This window comes from Penicillium psychrofluorescens, assembly GCF_964197705.1.
Source record: "Penicillium psychrofluorescens genome assembly, chromosome: 2".
Taxonomy (NCBI): domain Eukaryota; kingdom Fungi; phylum Ascomycota; class Eurotiomycetes; order Eurotiales; family Aspergillaceae; genus Penicillium; species Penicillium psychrofluorescens.
Genome location: NC_133440.1, coordinates 657,978 through 673,995, shown reverse-complemented (window position 1 = coordinate 673,995; position 16,018 = coordinate 657,978). Strand labels below are relative to the sequence as shown.

Genomic DNA, 16,018 nt, shown 5'->3' with positions numbered 1-16,018 from the left:
GCTACACGGGATAAGGGGGAACACAGGGATTGTTATGCCCCCATTGGCAGGAATCTGGCGGGAAAGAGGGAGTGGAAAAGACAGCGACGGTTGAAGCGCAAGTGACGTTGGCTGACACCTCAACGGGAGTCACTGGGTCTTGGTGCCTGAGGCCGCCACAGCTCACTCACCGCGTCACGTTGACTGCCTGCAGCTCTCCCAGCTCATCTTCCCTTCGATCCTCTTCCCTGTCCTCCTGCTGCCCACCACTTTTCCATTGACCCCGTCTCCGCATCTCCTTCGCCATGTTCCGCAACAACTACGACAATGATGCCGTCACCTTGTAGGCCACTCCCCAATGATCATTCCCCTGCTCGGATCCATCCCAGCTGCTAATTCAGGCACAGCTCTCCACAGGGCCGGATATTCCAGGTGGAGTATGCACAGGAAGCAGTGAAGCAAGGATCCGTGGTAGTTGGCCTGGTGAATAAGACGCACTCCGTGCTGGTCGGTCTGAAGGTGGGATATCCCGGATCACTTCTTCCATCCCATCCTCGGAACGGCTGACTGACCACATCAACAGCGCAACGCAGAAGAACTCTCCTCCTACCAAAAGAAAATCATCGAGGTCGACTCGCACATGGCGGTGGCCATTGCCGGGCTCGCCTCGGACGCCCGCGTGCTCTCCAACTTCATGAAGCAGCAATCCCTCAGCTCGAAGATGACCTACGGCCGCCCGATCCCGCTGGACCGCATCGTGACCCAGATCGGCGACCGCGCGCAGACCAATACGCAGCACTACGGGAAACGGCCGTACGGCGTCGGACTACTGGTCGCCGGCGTGGACGCGGCCGGCCCGCACCTGTTCGAGTTCCAGCCCTCCGGTCTGACGCACGAGATGCAGGCGTGTGCGATTGGGGCGCGCTCGCAGATGGCTCGTACATATCTTGAGCGGAATCTGGACAAGTTTGATGGTTGTTCTCGTGATGAGCTGGTTACCCATGGCCTGCGGGCGCTCAAGGAGACCCTCTCCCAGGATAAGGAGCTCACGATGGAGAATACCTCTGTCGGGGTGGTGGGGTTGGGCACGAACGGGAAGATGGAGGCCTTCAAGCTGTACGAGGGCCAGGATGCGGTGCCGCTGCTGGAGGCACTGGAGCAGGCGGACTCGGCTGGCGCGGGCGAGGGCGAGTCGATGGAGGTTGATTCATGATTGTGTTTATTGTTGTATTGGGTTAATGATTTGCGATAGACATGAAGAAAGGTGTCTTGATTGATCTTTGATTTATGTGTAGTGTATATAAACCTATCTACGTATCTACTCCTGCCCCCAGTTCAGCTGCATCCGCCCATTGCTCACCCGATACTCCAACAGCTTCGGGCACACCTCCTCCGGAGAGCGCGCCTCAGCCAGGATCTCGCCATTGTCCGCGCTGATAAAGCCCTGCGCAACGGCATTGCGCACCCAGCCCAAGAGACCATCCCAGTACCCGTTGATGTTCAACAACACCACACCCACCCTGTGGATGCCCAGCTGGTTCCACGTCGTCATCTCCATCACCTCTTCAATAGTCCCGAATCCGCCCGCCAGCGAGACAAATCCAGACCCGGGCCCGCCCTCCAGCACCATGGTCGCCATCATGCGCTTGCGCGTGTGCATGTCCGGCACGATGGTCGTCATGCCGTACTCGGACTCTGGAATGCCGTCGTCCAGGGTGTCATCCGACACCACGCGCTCGGCAGCTTTGCCCTCGCCCTCAGCCACGGGCTGTGGCGGGGCATGAATCTCCCCGGTCCTGGCCCCGTTCTTCTTGTTGGATATCGTCACCAATGCCCGCGGGATCACGCCGTGCACAGCTTTCGGGCCCGAGAGCGAGACCAGCGACCGGGCTACCTCGCCCATCAGCCCGCTCGTGCCGCCGCCGTAGACTAGTTGCACGTTGTTCTTGTGGAACTCTTGGGCGAGTGCGCGTGCGGCCACCATATGCGCGGGATTATTGCCAGGGCTCGAGCCGCAGCTGTGGTTGTTTCGTTAGCAGGCGGGATTATGAGGATACGTGGGGTGTGGTGACCACTCACAATACGCAGACGACGGCCGGCTTGTCTTGAGAAGAGGCGGCAGGCATTTTGGTAAGAGGGTTGTTGTAGGGATATTGCAATGTAACAAGAGTGTCTTTCTCTCGGTCTATGCCAGGGAGAGAGTGAGTCTAAGGAAGAGGAAGTGGGAGAGATGAGGCTGCGATATGCGATAAGATAAGAACGCCCTGTGGTCGAGTGGCGGAAAATGACTGGATAGGGATCGAGTCGACTAGTATAGATGGACTCCACTGCTCGTAACAGGCAAAAAGAAAAAAGGGTATCGTACACGAATCATGAGTTGGCAACAGCTTTGCTCTTCTTCCTCTTCCCCTTATGCTCCGCCGAGCTCGGCGGCGTACTGCTCTTATCCGACGCTTTGCCCGGCGTTTCCACACGCACCTGCGGCGTCGACACTCGCCCCGGCGGTCCACCAGAGGGGGTACTTGTCCCCGTTGTCGTCGCACCTGTGATTTTGTTGGATGCTGATTTGGCCGGTCCCGCCGCGCGATCCGTCTCGCCGCCATTCCGCGACAGGATGAACGAGCCCGGCTCGCCCGCTAGTGGATTCTCGTCCATATATTCGTCGCCGTACCGGGTAAGCAGGTTGAATGCCTCTGCGAGACTCCGTGTGTCCTGGTAGCTGGAGCTGGAGGTTGAGACGCCCAGGCCTGCCTTGCCGGCTGGTTGTGAATCCGATGCTTCGGGTATAGGAGTGGTTTCCTTGCTTTGTTGGGAGGCTTGCTGGGCGGCAGCAGCTGTAGTATCGGTAGCACGCGTGGGTGGCATATACGTGTGTCCGTAGGAAGGGGTGAATGTCGGCAGGGTGGAGGCAGTTTTCATAAGTCGCGAGAGAGAAGTGACGGCCGAAAGCTGGGAGTGGTCAGCACACTAGTCATGACAAGAGATACGATAACTTACAATTCGATTTCCCACAACGCTGGCGACTGAGGGTGCCATGTAGATACAGTCGCCGACGACAAAGTACGTCGACAGCACGGTCACCTCGTCGTCCATCCCACTCCGCTTCCGCCGATTTTGTTTCCGAACGACCCAGACATTCGACGGCTCGTGCGCAAAGCGCGTATCGGATTGCGCGGCCGCCTGCAATGGGTCGTAGGCGACAATGAACTCCAGCCCTTGCATTGTCTTCAAGCGGTCCTCGAAGGCTTCGCGGGTCTCGACGAAGTGGCGGAAGGCGTCGTTGTAGTTGGCCTGGATGGCGAGGGAAGCATTGTTGGAGGTGGGATCGAAGAAGGGGGATTCGGCAAAGTAGAAGAGGACTGGAGGGCGATGTCAGTGCTGGGTGTCGGGTTGGATGTGTGGTTGCTATGCTCACTGTTGTTGGAGTGCAGGAAGCCGCCCATCATCTGGACATGAGGCGGCGATCGCCAGAGGATTTCCTCCATGGAGGCATCTTGAGCCATTGTCTTATTAGAGGGATTGTGGTGTAGGGAGGAAGAGGGAGAAGAGAAAGAGTTGGAGAGAGAGAGACAGGTGATGCGGAGAAAGAATCATGTTTAGCTTGTTTGCAGATCTCGCTCTGGATCCCCAACACAACATCTACATTGTCTACCTATAGACTGCCTATAACCCACGAAGAGAAATTGAGATTTAAATATTGAATGGCATCAAAAAGATGAGAAATTGATCACATTCTTTCTCGATACGGACATGGCAACCCGAGCGCCGTCCTTTCAACACGTCGAGCACAGCGAAACACGAGCTCTTTGGAGCTGGGATTCTTCAACCCGTCCTAAATTTGAACTCGAATCGACCCCTAGCCTAGAATTGCCAGGTTCGAACGCTCTTCGATGCACCGGTTGTGTCTTAGAGGCGATCTTTCTCCGAGGGGGAGCATTGGATTGTTTGAAGTCGAAGATCGCGGCATGTTTTCCCGTGAGATCCATGGCGCGGCGAACAACAAAGTAGCTGAGGCAATGTTATTGTTCCCGCAGATAGTGGAGTAAACGGCGTAGCTTGTCCAGAAAATATTCAGCTACCCGTCTCAACAACGAAATAAGGGCCCTTCGTCTTGGACGCCGAACCAAGGGCATTTCCATCCCAGGCATTGCCATCGGGTCGGTCGTTCTTTGCGATTGGCACGCGCTTCACTCGCCTCCGTCGCCCCGTCACTTGTTCCTGCGCCATGGCATCCCGGAGACGATCAAGCCCAATAGTGGTCTCCTTCACTGCCTCCGGACTTTCATCGTAGATACTGCGCAGGGGTTCCACGCCAGTCGCATCCACGCGCTGGATCTCTTTCACGAAGTGGATCTGCGACTCGAGGGTTTGTAGCATTGATCGTTCTTCTTCATCGCTGGCTGGCTGGGGAAGAGCCGATAGGCGAAGAAGATGGTGGAGTTGCTTGGGGGTTACTGAGGGCGAGGAGGCTTGTGAGGCTCTGTCAGGCAGCAGGGAGCGGACAGACCAGCTGGGCTCGGCGAGGATCGACTCAAGATTTGCATTGGATTTGGAGGAGGAGAAACGAGAGAAGGCTGTGTTGAGCCGGCAGCGTGTCAACAATCGAGAGCGAACACTGGCCATCCCGGTGGTGGTATACACAGTTGGAGGGAAGCCAACAGAGTTGAGTTCACCACTCGGGGTTGGAGAAAACGAGCGGGTGTGCGTCACCGCCCTTGGACCCGCCTTGAGCTCATATCAACTTGGCTCCTCCATCTACTATTATTGCCTCGATCACCAACTACCTCCCCTACTCTCAACATGACCGACCCCCGTGCTCTCCTGCAAAAGGTAAGTTTATACATCCAACAAAGAACAGCGATGGTGACTGACTATGACCCCCACCCAGGCCGACAAAGCGCTCTCTGGTGCCTCAGGCGGCTTTAGCCTCTTCGGCGGACGCACCGAGAAGTACGAGAATGCCGCGGACTTGTACACACAGGCAGCAAATGCCTTTCGAGTCCAGAAACTGAGTGAGACTCGACCCCTCTCCCCGGTTCCTGTCGTCCCCAAGGGAACTTATACTGACTAACTCGTGATTCCATCCAGACAAGGAAGCCGGTCTAGCCTTCGAGAAAGCCGCCTCCATCCAAGCCCAGAACCTCAACGAGCCCGACGATGCCGCGAACTCCAACCAAGAAGCCTTTAAAGTGTACCGCAAGATAGAACCCGTCGAGGCTGCGCGCGTGCTCTCTGCCGCCATCCAGCACTATGTTCTGCGGGGAAACCTGCGCCGTGCCGCGACGCAGCAGCAGCACCTGGCCGAGGTGTATGAGGTGGAACTGGGTGATAACAAGAAGGCGTTAGAGGCCTACGAACAGGCTGCGGACTGGTTTGAGAGTGATAATGCTGAGGCGTACGCATTACCCCGCCATCCCACCCCGGAGCTGATATGAGGACGGAGAGGAACTAACTCTTGTTTTATTCTGCAGACTTGCAAACAAGCACTATCTCAAGGTCGCCGATCTGGCTGCCTTGGAAGGGGACTACTACAAATCAATCAACCACTACGAGCGCGTGGGCAAGTCGTCCGTCGGGAACAATCTAATGAGGTGGTCTGTGAAGGACTATTTCCTCAAGGCTGGCATCTGCCACCTCGCCACAAAAGTACATCTATCTCTAAAATTTCCTTATCGTCACACTAACCTCCTTTCTTCAGGACTTGGTCGAGTCAGGCCGTGCCCTCGAATCGTACCGCGAGCTCGACCCGACCTTCGCCTCGACTAGGGAACACCAACTGCTCGCAGACCTGTTGGAAGCCGTTGAGAAGAACGACCAGGAGTCTTTCTCTGAAAAGCTGTACATGTTTGACCGGATGAGCACACTCGACCAGTGGAAGACGACTATGTTACTGCGGGTGAAGAGCAATATCGAGGAGGCGGAGGAGGACTTTTCGTAGATCATGGCGGTTCTAGTGCTGGGCACAGAGTGTTTAAAATGCGTCGCCCAATAGGTGTTTTCTTTTTTTACCTTGTTTGGTTTGATGATTTGTGCTAGGTACATCTGGTCTGGAAACGAGTGCAGATCATGGACCCTCTAATGCTTTATTCTGCTAGCATCCTTCTACTATACAGCTGAGTGAATCGACCGAATACGTCTAGACTGGGTTCTAGGGTCTTGAAAAAATCGTAATTCATCGTTTCTATTTATCGGATGCTTTTTTGGGGAGACATAGTTCTTTGCAGATGGTCTCTCATCGCCTCATGTAGTCAATGGTATCATTTTCATCAGTTCCTTGCCATGAACAACCCCCCCGCTTAGACAGCAACAGCATCCTCCAGCGCTTTCGCCTTGCGAGGGAAAACACGCTTGTACAAACTGATACCCACCGAGTCCTGCGGGTTGATCTTCGCATCGAAGGTGGCCTTGAAGTAACCGTGGGTACCAAGGCTCTCCTTGATAAAACCACTGCGGCCCCGGCGGGTCCACAGCTGGAGAGCCTTGAACCAGCTGACGTCCTCGGAGTTGAAGAACATGTACCGAACCGTGACGACCTTCTTGTGAATCTTGTACGGGTGGCCCGTGAGGATGGCGCGCTTCGCAACCACACGGCCGTGATCCGGTGCCACAACGGTTCCGGTACCAATCAGCTCCAGCTGGTCCAGAGACAAGATATCTTGGGGGTTGGCGTCTGCCGTGTCGAGGACCTCGGGATCTTCGGGTTTTTTGCTCTTGAAAACAAGGACGGGCACTGCGCCCCAGGTCATGGGCCCGATCCAGGTTGCGATGGCGCTGCGGCCGGGGTGCAGGAATCGGTCAAACTTATGCACATTGTTGGGTGTGTTGTCGCCGGCCGAGAAGATGGGGTTGACTACCAGTCGACGGGGGCCGACCTGCACTATCACCTCCTCCTTGGATTTGAGGGGCTGCTCGACGCTTCCGTTGAGAGTCATGTTAATGTTGACCACAGTGTGCTTGTGCTCGTGTCGGAGAAGAGAGAAGAGCGCCATCGGCTGAGGTTTGGTGCGAAGAGAGGACGGCACTGCCTTGAGATGCACATCCACGCGAATGCCCGGGTTGACACCACCGACCAGAGCTTCACGAAGAATTCTGTTCTTGGTGCCCTTGTAGTCACCGAGCTGGAGCAATCGGCGCCAGTCCTCCGGCTCAAACGGACGGTCTTCGGACAGTTCCCACGGGCTGATCTTGAGGTTTTTCAATCCCCGGAACCGAGCCAGGCGCTCCCTCGCCAACACGTTGGGGTGCAATTCAACCTCATCGGGGAATTCGAGATCCTCATTGGCCTCGTTCCGGCGACTGGCCCGATATTCCTCCAGCTGTTGGGCTTCGTCTTCAGGAGACGGGTCAAGGAACATCTCCGACTGGGGGTACTCGGACGGGCCACCCTCGGTCATGGCATCGTGGTTATCAGGGAATACACCATCCTCAGGTGCTCCGGCGGTGTCCATCACCATCTCCTCATCCTCGTCCTCCAAATCAGACCCAGAATCCGAGACATCGTCAATATACCATGCAGACTGGTACTCGGAAGTACCCTTGGGTAACCGCTTCGGTCGGGCCGGCATATGTGATTCATCGTCCGAAAAGTAGTGGTGCTCGTCGAGCAAAACACCCTTTCGTTCGGTATCAGCCATTGAGGGCATGTCGTCGTCCTCCATCTCAATTTCCTCTGGTGCAATCGTAGCCATATCGTCCTGATCCGCCGAGGGGCCATCCAGGACAGAAGTGGTCTCTTTGTTGTCGACAGTCATAGCATCTTCCCGCTTGTTCTTTGTGATTGGTAGCGGTGCGGCCGTAATAGATTCGATCTGCATATCGCCCCAGCCGGGAATATGCGCAATACGGTCTGCCTTCAGACCCTTGCCACGGACAATTCCCGTCACCACAACATCGTCCACCGTCTCCGAGTTCGTTTCTGGCCACTGGACTTGTTCGATGAACATCCAGCTACGCTCATCGCGCCAGCGGATGCCCTTCGGGGTTGCGGTGCAGAGAGAGCGAATGATATTTGAGCATTCTTGTCTCGCATCGAGTGACATGACTTTCTCGACGGACGGGAAGAAGTGGTTGACGAAGGACTTCAGAGATGACGCCACCTGCGGCCTCTTCTTTGCCGGGTTCACTTTGTCAAGGCCCTGCACCACCGTCATAACATTGGAGATGCCTTGGCTCTCAATTGACCGCAGCAGAAGTTCTCCCTCCTCCTCGACCTCAACCTCAGCCGAGAGCACCAGAACGACGAAATCAGCCATACGGCAGACATCCAAAGAGCTCAGCAAATCGTATTTGGCCGGAATATACAGCACACTCTGTCGGAAACGATCGATTCGCACACGAGTTGGTCCATCCGGTGAGACATCAGCGGAGACATCAACACTCTCGTTGATCGCGCGAATGGCGGCGACGGCATCGATATCGGCGGATAGCGGCACGATGGCGACATGGCGAGGAGCACCATTCTGACCGGTGAAAATACTGGTTGCCTGGGCCTTCTCCTGGTGCTTCACCTGCTGCTTCTGGCGGGCCTGGTTGCGGCGATCGAGCTTCGACATGAGTTGCTGGTGGGGGGTTTTGCGAGTGCCCCGCTCTGCGTATTCGACTTTGCCTGTATTGTGTTAGGAGTGAAATCGAATTTAAAAAAAGACAGTGGTTGCGGCATTTCTTACCCTTTGCCTTGTCCTTCAAAGCACTCTTGGAGGCATGCTTGGACTTGTAGGGCTTGTGGGAGGCCTTGGTGGTCGAGCGGTGGTGGTGCACCGTCTGGGTGGGCGCCATATTGGCACCGCTAGACCCCTTGAAGCGGTATGGGAGAGAGTCCAGCTTGGTACTGGTCTCTGGGAGTAACAGAAGAGAGAAAGAGTATAAAGTATTATTATTGTGGGAGTCAGCAAAAAAACAAGAAAGAAAAAAAGAAAAGGCGATTGATAAGAAAACAAAATTTCGGTGGAGGATAAGCGAGCGGTGAGCGCGAATCTTGGCACAATTTTTCTCTTTTAACTATTCCTCATCCACTCACTCTCTTCACCACTGCTCAAAATGGCCGACTCGTCCAAGGCCCTGACGACGGCTGAAGACCGCGAGGCCAAACAGAGACTATCCGAAGCGCAGAGCAAGTACGGACGAGGCAAAGGCATCCCAGCCAAGAGCGCAAAGGGAAAGAAGCTGCGCGCCAACCTCAAGGCCGTCGAATCCAAGCACAAAGACGCCGTTCTTAAAGCCAAAGATGCAGAGATCCTGCTCGAGCACGACCCCGGGTTTCTCGAGCCTGAGGGTGAGTTGGAGCGGACATACAATGTGCGGCAGGATGAGATCCGCGACAGCGTGGGATTGGAAACCGCGAAGAAAGGCTTCGAGCTGAGGCTGAACGATATGGGCCCCTACCGGATGGACTACACTCGGAACGGTCGCAACCTGCTACTCGCCGGGCGGAAGGGCCATGTTGCGACGATGGACTGGCGGGACGGCAAACTGGGCTGCGAGCTCCAACTGAACGAGACGGTGCGGGATGCACGGTGGCTGCACAATAATCAGTTCTTCGCCGTGGCCCAAAAGAAATACGTCTACATCTATGACCACAATGGAGTCGAGTTACACTGTCTCAACAAGCATGTGGAGCCGCTCTTCTTGGAATTTCTCCCATACCACTTTCTGCTTGCCAGTGCGGTAGGTTTTCCTGTTTTGGCTGTTCCGAATCGATGCTAATTATTTCTCGCAGCAAATGAGCGGCTATCTCAAATACACCGATACCTCGATCGGCCAGACCGTCGCCGAGCTGCCCACTCGGTTAGGCCGCCCGACCTCCCTCTGCCAGAACCCGTGGAATGCTATCCTGCATGTCGGACATCAAAACGGAACCGTGACACTGTGGTCACCTAATTCGCAGACTGCCCTTGTCAAGGCGCTCGTGCACCGTGGCCCCGTTCGGTCAATGGCAATCGATCGCCAGGGCCGGTATATGGTCTCGACCGGTCAGGATCAGAAGATGAGTGTCTGGGATATCCGAATGTACCGGGAGGTTCATTCGTACTCGTGCTACCAGCCCGGTGCATCCATTTCAATCAGTGACCGCGGTCTAACGGCAGTGGGCTGGGGCACGCAGGTGAGCGTGTGGCGCGGGCTTTTCGACGCGGCGCAGGCCGACCAAGGCAAAGTGCAGAGCCCATACATGGCTTGGGGTGGTGATGGCCAACGCATTGAGAACATGCGCTGGTGCCCCTTCGAGGACGTGCTGGGAGTGGGACACGACCAAGGATTCGCCAGTCTGATTGTCCCCGGCGCCGGCGAGCCCAACTTCGACTCGCTGGAAGCGAACCCATACGAGAACGTCAAGCAGCGCCAAGAGCACGAAGTGCACTCACTGCTCACGAAGCTGCAGCCGGAGATGATCTCTCTCGACCCCAGCATCATCGGTAAACTCGACACCGTCAGCGACCAGAAGCAGCGCGAGCAGCGCAACCCAGACCAGCGGCCCGAGGACCCAATCGAGAAGCTCAAGAACCGTGGCCGCGGCCGCAACAGTGCGTTGCGCAAGTATCTGCGCAAGAAGGGCCGCGGCAATGTCATCGACGAGAAGCGGGTCAAGGCCGAGACTCTGCGCAAGGAACATGCCGCGCGCTACAGGGAGAAGCAGAAGCAAGAGCGCGAGGATCTCGGTCCGGCTCTCGCCCGATTTGCCAAGAAGGGTCCCTAGTTGTCTCGCTCATGACTTGCATCTCGATATATATACTTGCATTCCTGGCGTTATTTTTTGGGTGCGTGTGAGGATTCGGAAAAGCAACCCTTTTTGTTCATCGTCTGTGTATCATGTACCACTTCTTCTTAGAACATATCCATGCAATGATAATAACCCAACTACCTATATCATCTACTCGTCCACACTTCCCGACCCCCTCACCGCGCCAGCCTTCCACCTCTTCAAACTCTCCTCATACGCACCACTGCCCTTCCAAGCACTGATGATCAAGTTAACAATATGCTCCAGGCCCTTCCCCTCCTTAACAACCGCAAAAACAGTCGGACCCCCCTCACGCATCTTACCCGCATCACGCTCCATAACCCCCAAATCAGCACCAACCGCCTGCGCAAGATCAATCTTGTTCACAACCAACAAGTCCGACCCCGTAATGCCCGGCCCGCCCTTCCGGGGCACCTTGTCGCCGCCCGCGACGTCGATGACGTAGATGATGAAATCGGCAAGCTCGCGCGAGTAGTTGGCCGCTAGGTTGTCGCCGCCGGACTCGATGAGGAGGAGGTCGGTGGAGAATTGGCGTTGGAGCGTTTGTAGCGCGAGGAGGTTGGCGCTGATGTCTTCGCGCACTGCTGCGTGCGGACACCCGCCGGTTTCGATGGCGCGAATGCGCTTGGGTGCGAGGGCTTTGTGGCGCGTGAGGAATTCGGCGTCCTCGCTGTGCCGGCGCGGTTAGTCTACAGAACAGACCATATGGGATGTGGCGGGTGTATGGAAGAGAGTATCTTTTTTTCTTACCGAGTGAAGATATCATTCGTAACAGCTGCGATGTTATACTCATCGCGCAGAGCGAGACACAGCGCGAGCATGAGTGCTGTCTTGCCCGATCCCACGGGTCTGTTGATATGCAATCAATTCATCAGTTCACTGTACTACACCCCCGCGAGCAAGAAGCAACGGAATACAGATAACGCACCCTCCAATTCCGATAGTGAAAGCCCGATCCTTCCAGTCCCGGCCCTCGATCAGAGGCATCTCGCGGTTGGCGTATGAGCCCGGCCCGTCGAGGATCTCGTGCGAGTGGCCGTGGCCGTCGAGGGGATCGTGGGTGTGGCCTAGGCCGGTGTCGTGGGAGTGGGAGTGTGCCATAGTACCTAGGTAGTTGATTAGGTATTCAGTGGTTGATATGGCGAAGGATTATCAATTATAAAGTCCACAGTTGGAGAAACAAGAGAGGCAGTGGAGCGAGGGGTTATTATTGATAATTGATAACGCTAGAATGCCGAGCGGGCGCGCTATCTTGGCCGATGGCCGACGGAGCTGGCCGAACATTTACGGGAACTACAACTACGATGGGCTTCATGGCAACAGGTATATATGGTGGATTCGTCAAAATAATGTGGAGGACAGAGAGAGATACAAACGGAGCGCAATTCATCAGGCACTCCACTGAAACCTCACAGGCACAGCACAGACGTAGCTCCAGAGGGAGAAAAAACCCCATCAAGGCAAGGAAGAAGCCCGACGCCAGACAGTTCCATCGCCAATCAACCAATACGGATATCAAGAAGTCTGACCATCAAAGAGGAGGGGGAAAAAAAACAAAAACAAAAACAAATGACAGCGCTATCACACGAACCGCGAGTGAGTCAAACCAAAAACCACCACAAAAGATCGAAGTCGTCAAATCCCGAGCAGAAACAGAACATTCAAGCATGCACCAGTGTGAGATGATGACAGATCCCGAGGCCAACCAAAATAAACGCTGAAAGGGAGATAGAGTACAACATTAGGGTCGGAGCCGATCCAGTTGATGCCGGACGCCATGAAGGAAGCAATTGAGCCCTCATATCGGCTGGCAATATAGTATCGTCGTCAAAATAAGCCGAAAATGGAAAAACAGGAGATCTTTCAATGGGCCCGTCATTGCCTCAAAAAAGGCAAAAAGGGTCGAGGGGGGATAACCTCGCCCGGATATCCAAATCGTACGCCAAACCCCTTGACACGATGAACAGAAATGACCGAGAAAAACCATGCAGCATCAACGTCACGCGACTTGTCCCTTCGGCCGCTTGGGAACTCGAGGACTAGGCTTAACCTTGCCGGAACCGGGGGCGGCAGTACCGTTGACCTCGTTCCCGCCAGCGTCCTCACCCTCCGTCTTGACGGTGCTCGCGCGGCGGCGTTTGTTGCCACCGATGTTGGGGCTGTTACCCACACCCACTGGAGAAGGTTGCATAGGCGGCTGCATCCCCGGAGGACCAGCCATGTGACTCTGAGCCGGGCTAGCATGTCCGGAACCGACCATGTGAGGGGAACCTTGGGCGCCAGGAAGACCAAGATGCGCCATAGCAGGGGACGCAAACTGCGTTGGAGTATTCATACTGGGGCCGCGCATATTAGGCCCAGGCTGCATTCCTGGGTTCATAGGACCCGGTATGAATCCGGCGTTAGGATTGTGGGTTTGGAGGGTAGTGACGAGGTTCCGGAGAGCTTCGGGCGGGGACATCTGGGGGTTCGATTGCGAGAACTGGAAGAGCATTTGCATCTGAGAAATCGTCTCGGCCACCTCCAAAAAGCCCATGACGGGAGTGGGGACGCCATTGGCAGTCACCATGGACTCCGGTAGCAATGGTGGGACTTGCTGTGCGCCCTTTTGGGCGCGCTTAGCATTCTTGGGGACTTTGGGGCTGTTTTTCAAGTCATTCTCCAACGCTTGCACCTGGCTTCGGGGGATGAATTCATTGTGGCTGGTCACAATGATATCAAGCATCTCAATCTTGTTGTTCACGTCGAAATGCGCACGCAGCGTCCCATTGGTGAAGAGCTGGCAATCATTGGCAAACCAGTAGATAAATGAGGTTCGAGGACTCTCCACTATGTGGCCGCCGTTGGGTGAATCCCGCTCACGGGCACCTTCGACCACCATCTGAATGTGACGGATCCCACTCGTAAATTGGGTCAGATAGTATCGCGCGAGGGCTGGCGTCGCAATTTCAAACTGTTTTGATCCAGCCTGCGGATTGAACACACCCTGTCGCAAGACACCACCGGGAGAATAGAATCGATCGACAAACGATTGCCAATAAATGAGATCGTGGGTTTCGCCACGACTCTGGAAGCTGCTCAAATGTTCCGCAAACATGTTGAGATATAAGATGGTTGCACCCTTCATGCTCATCCGTTGCTGCTGCTGCTGCATCATCATGGCATTGGCGTTTTGTTGTTGCTGCGCCTTCAATTGGGCCTCCTGTGCAGTCATCGCTTGCTGATTCGGCGGACCGGAGTGTTGGATTTGCTGGCCTTGAGCACCTTGCTGGGGTTGTTGCTGCCCGCCAGATTGCGGCTGTCCTGGCTGGGACGTGGGCAGCTGCTGCGACGGCGGGTTTGGAGTGGCCTGGGCGTGTTGAGGGCCTCCTGCCGACTGCGGAGGTGGTTGGCTAGACGGCGGTAGAGGAGTATGATGTGGCTGGGGAGTGCCGCTATTCGGTGGTAGGCCATGCTGTGATTGAGGGGTGCCGACCTGTCCCTCGTGCATGTTCGGGGGTTGTGCCGAGCCACGCTGCTGCGGCGTGTTCCGACCCGGCTGGTTACCCTGCTGGGCTTGTTGGGCTTGTTGGGCTTGTTGGGCTTGGTGTGCTTGGTGTGCTTGCTGCGCCTGCGCCTGCTGGATCGCAAAAAGCTGCTGTTGCTGCTGGAGGTTCTGCGGCTGGCCATGTGGCATCTGCTGCTGCATGTGCATCATATTCATGGGCCGCATTCCCGGGTTTTGCTGCATCGCAGCCATTTGAGCTGCAGTAAGCCCCTGGGTACCATTTGGTAGGCCGCCATGTCCCTGTTGCTGCTGATGCTGATGCTGTTGCTGCTGTTGCTGTTGTTGCTGCTGCTGCTGGTACATCAAACGTTGACGCATGAACTGCTGCTGTTGGTGCTGTTGTAGCAACTGCGGGTTATTTGCAACTGAAAATTGAGACGAATAGTTAGTATGCGATCGGACGAAAATACAGGGGCAGGGAGGGAAACAAGAAAGCGATGGCGGTGACAGCCGATCGCACTAGCGAGGCGAAAGGCGACCGATGGGTAAGAACTTACAGTTTTGGGGGAAGCCCTGCTGCTGGAACAAATGCGCTTGCGCGGGGTTCAGATGGGAGAGAGCGTGAGCGTTGGGTACGGGGCCGCCAGCGGTGCCGCCCGTAGGCATTCCACCCATCATGGGGCCCGCCTGGCTAACCTGAGGGCCGCCTGGGGCGGAAACACCAGGATGCATCTGTTGCACCATTCCAGGCCCGGGGTGTCCGGCGTTGGGATGTTGCGCGGCCATTGGATGACCTGGGGGCAGCCCATGCTGCGGCATGCCTTGGTGGGCGGGAAACGGTTGCGCCATCATCATTGTTGAGCGACGAAGTCACCGCCGCGGGGAGACTTCCCGGAAATCGCTTTGGCGATGGGGAGCGACGAGGCGTGGAATCTCGCGAACGCGCCCGGGGGTGGGAGGACAACCGCTTTTAGCGTCGGGGCGGAGGGCCAAGACACAGGCAGAGCGACTCAGGCCGGGAGTAGACGCGAAGGCTGAAGCATCGATTGGGTCTCAGCCTGTCCTAGTCACTCTGTCCCTCTCACCTCGATGAAGGCGAGGACTTTTCCGACTCCTGTTGGTGGTTGGGGGAAGAGTCAGTGGGGAGGAGGCTAGAGAGAGATAAGAGGGAGTTGGCTCCCGGGGGGGAAGAAGCCAGAACGGGGCGGATGTTAGGGGAAAGACGGTGGAGGGGCTGGGGAGGACTGGGGAAGACTGGATTAGATACTCACCACTCTTTGAGCGAAAACAGCGAAGCGAAAGAATCGAATGGGAATGGGAGTAGGGGACGAGAGAACGAGAGAGAGAGAGGGAGGGAGAGAGTCGCGATCGGCCTGGGAGGAAGGATGATCGTCCCGGTGGGAGCGAAAGAGTGAGACTGGGGGAGCCGACAGCCGTGGAGAGAACGACCCGAGGGAGCAGGACACCACCACACGAATATAATGGATCAGGGATAGAGGTAATCGATCTCCAGTCGAGATAAATATTCACTCACTCTCCCAGTCTGTGAGGCTTTTTCGTCCCTTTTTCGTCTGGCGATTCCAATCCATGCCGCGCTAGTCCCGATGGGATCACGTAATAGATCACGTGACGCAGAAGCAGACTTTGTCTGGTTCTTTTTGATTTTCTCGTTCGTTTTCTTTCTCTTTTCTCTCTCATCCGCTCTCCCTCGAGAGTAGTGCCATTGACTGGCTGGTCCGAGAAGGATGTGACTCGATGGTGTCATGATATCTTACGATCATGCGTGCGCCACCACTAACCCCCCAGGTCAGGCCACC

General features: G+C 55.9%; 9 protein-coding genes across 9 annotated transcripts; 3 read left to right on the top strand and 6 right to left on the bottom strand.

Annotated features, from left to right (window-relative positions):
• Window positions 1–284: 284 nt before the first annotated feature.
• PFLUO_LOCUS2455 (Proteasome subunit alpha type-6) lies at window positions 285–1,192 on the top strand (the record flags this gene model as incomplete). Its single annotated transcript, XM_073779597.1, has 3 exons — window positions 285–322; window positions 387–498; window positions 563–1,192. 3 exons carry the CDS (start codon window positions 285–287, stop codon window positions 1,190–1,192), a joined length of 780 nt encoding a protein of 259 aa, XP_073636536.1.
• Window positions 1,193–1,297: 105 nt separating this feature from the next.
• On the bottom strand, window positions 1,298–2,105 carry PFLUO_LOCUS2454 (uncharacterized protein; the record flags this gene model as incomplete). Its single annotated transcript, XM_073779596.1, has 2 exons — window positions 1,298–1,997; window positions 2,059–2,105. The coding sequence occupies 2 exons, from the start codon at window positions 2,103–2,105 to the stop codon at window positions 1,298–1,300; spliced, it is 747 nt and encodes a 248-aa protein (XP_073636535.1).
• A 244-nt stretch (window positions 2,106–2,349) lies between these two features.
• PFLUO_LOCUS2453 (Mediator of RNA polymerase II transcription subunit 6) lies at window positions 2,350–3,482 on the bottom strand (the record flags this gene model as incomplete). Its single annotated transcript, XM_073779595.1, has 3 exons — window positions 2,350–2,928; window positions 2,977–3,338; window positions 3,395–3,482. The coding sequence occupies 3 exons, from the start codon at window positions 3,480–3,482 to the stop codon at window positions 2,350–2,352; spliced, it is 1,029 nt and encodes a 342-aa protein (XP_073636534.1).
• A 568-nt stretch (window positions 3,483–4,050) lies between these two features.
• PFLUO_LOCUS2452 (uncharacterized protein) lies at window positions 4,051–4,602 on the bottom strand (the record flags this gene model as incomplete). Its single annotated transcript, XM_073779594.1, has 1 exon — window positions 4,051–4,602. The coding sequence occupies one exon, from the start codon at window positions 4,600–4,602 to the stop codon at window positions 4,051–4,053; it is 552 nt and encodes a 183-aa protein (XP_073636533.1).
• Window positions 4,603–4,779: 177 nt separating this feature from the next.
• Window positions 4,780–5,917, top strand: PFLUO_LOCUS2451 (vesicular-fusion protein S17; the record flags this gene model as incomplete). The annotated part of the gene is made up of 5 exons (XM_073779593.1): window positions 4,780–4,809; window positions 4,868–4,991; window positions 5,068–5,374; window positions 5,451–5,625; window positions 5,678–5,917. The coding sequence occupies 5 exons, from the start codon at window positions 4,780–4,782 to the stop codon at window positions 5,915–5,917; spliced, it is 876 nt and encodes a 291-aa protein (XP_073636532.1).
• Window positions 5,918–6,275: 358 nt separating this feature from the next.
• PFLUO_LOCUS2450 (ribosome bioproteinsis protein tsr1) lies at window positions 6,276–8,754 on the bottom strand (the record flags this gene model as incomplete). Its single annotated transcript, XM_073779592.1, has 2 exons — window positions 6,276–8,584; window positions 8,646–8,754. 2 exons carry the CDS (start codon window positions 8,752–8,754, stop codon window positions 6,276–6,278), a joined length of 2,418 nt encoding a protein of 805 aa, XP_073636531.1.
• A 261-nt stretch (window positions 8,755–9,015) lies between these two features.
• On the top strand, window positions 9,016–10,669 carry PFLUO_LOCUS2449 (putative U3 small nucleolar RNA-associated protein 7; the record flags this gene model as incomplete). Its single annotated transcript, XM_073779591.1, has 2 exons — window positions 9,016–9,642; window positions 9,695–10,669. The coding sequence occupies 2 exons, from the start codon at window positions 9,016–9,018 to the stop codon at window positions 10,667–10,669; spliced, it is 1,602 nt and encodes a 533-aa protein (XP_073636530.1).
• Window positions 10,670–10,843: 174 nt separating this feature from the next.
• Window positions 10,844–11,701, bottom strand: PFLUO_LOCUS2448 (uncharacterized protein; the record flags this gene model as incomplete). Its single annotated transcript, XM_073779590.1, has 3 exons — window positions 10,844–11,384; window positions 11,465–11,563; window positions 11,643–11,701. The coding sequence occupies 3 exons, from the start codon at window positions 11,699–11,701 to the stop codon at window positions 10,844–10,846; spliced, it is 699 nt and encodes a 232-aa protein (XP_073636529.1).
• Window positions 11,702–12,713: 1,012 nt separating this feature from the next.
• On the bottom strand, window positions 12,714–14,987 carry PFLUO_LOCUS2447 (uncharacterized protein; the record flags this gene model as incomplete). The annotated part of the gene is made up of 2 exons (XM_073779588.1): window positions 12,714–14,626; window positions 14,759–14,987. 2 exons carry the CDS (start codon window positions 14,985–14,987, stop codon window positions 12,714–12,716), a joined length of 2,142 nt encoding a protein of 713 aa, XP_073636528.1.
• Between the last annotated feature and the right edge of the window lie 1,031 nt (window positions 14,988–16,018).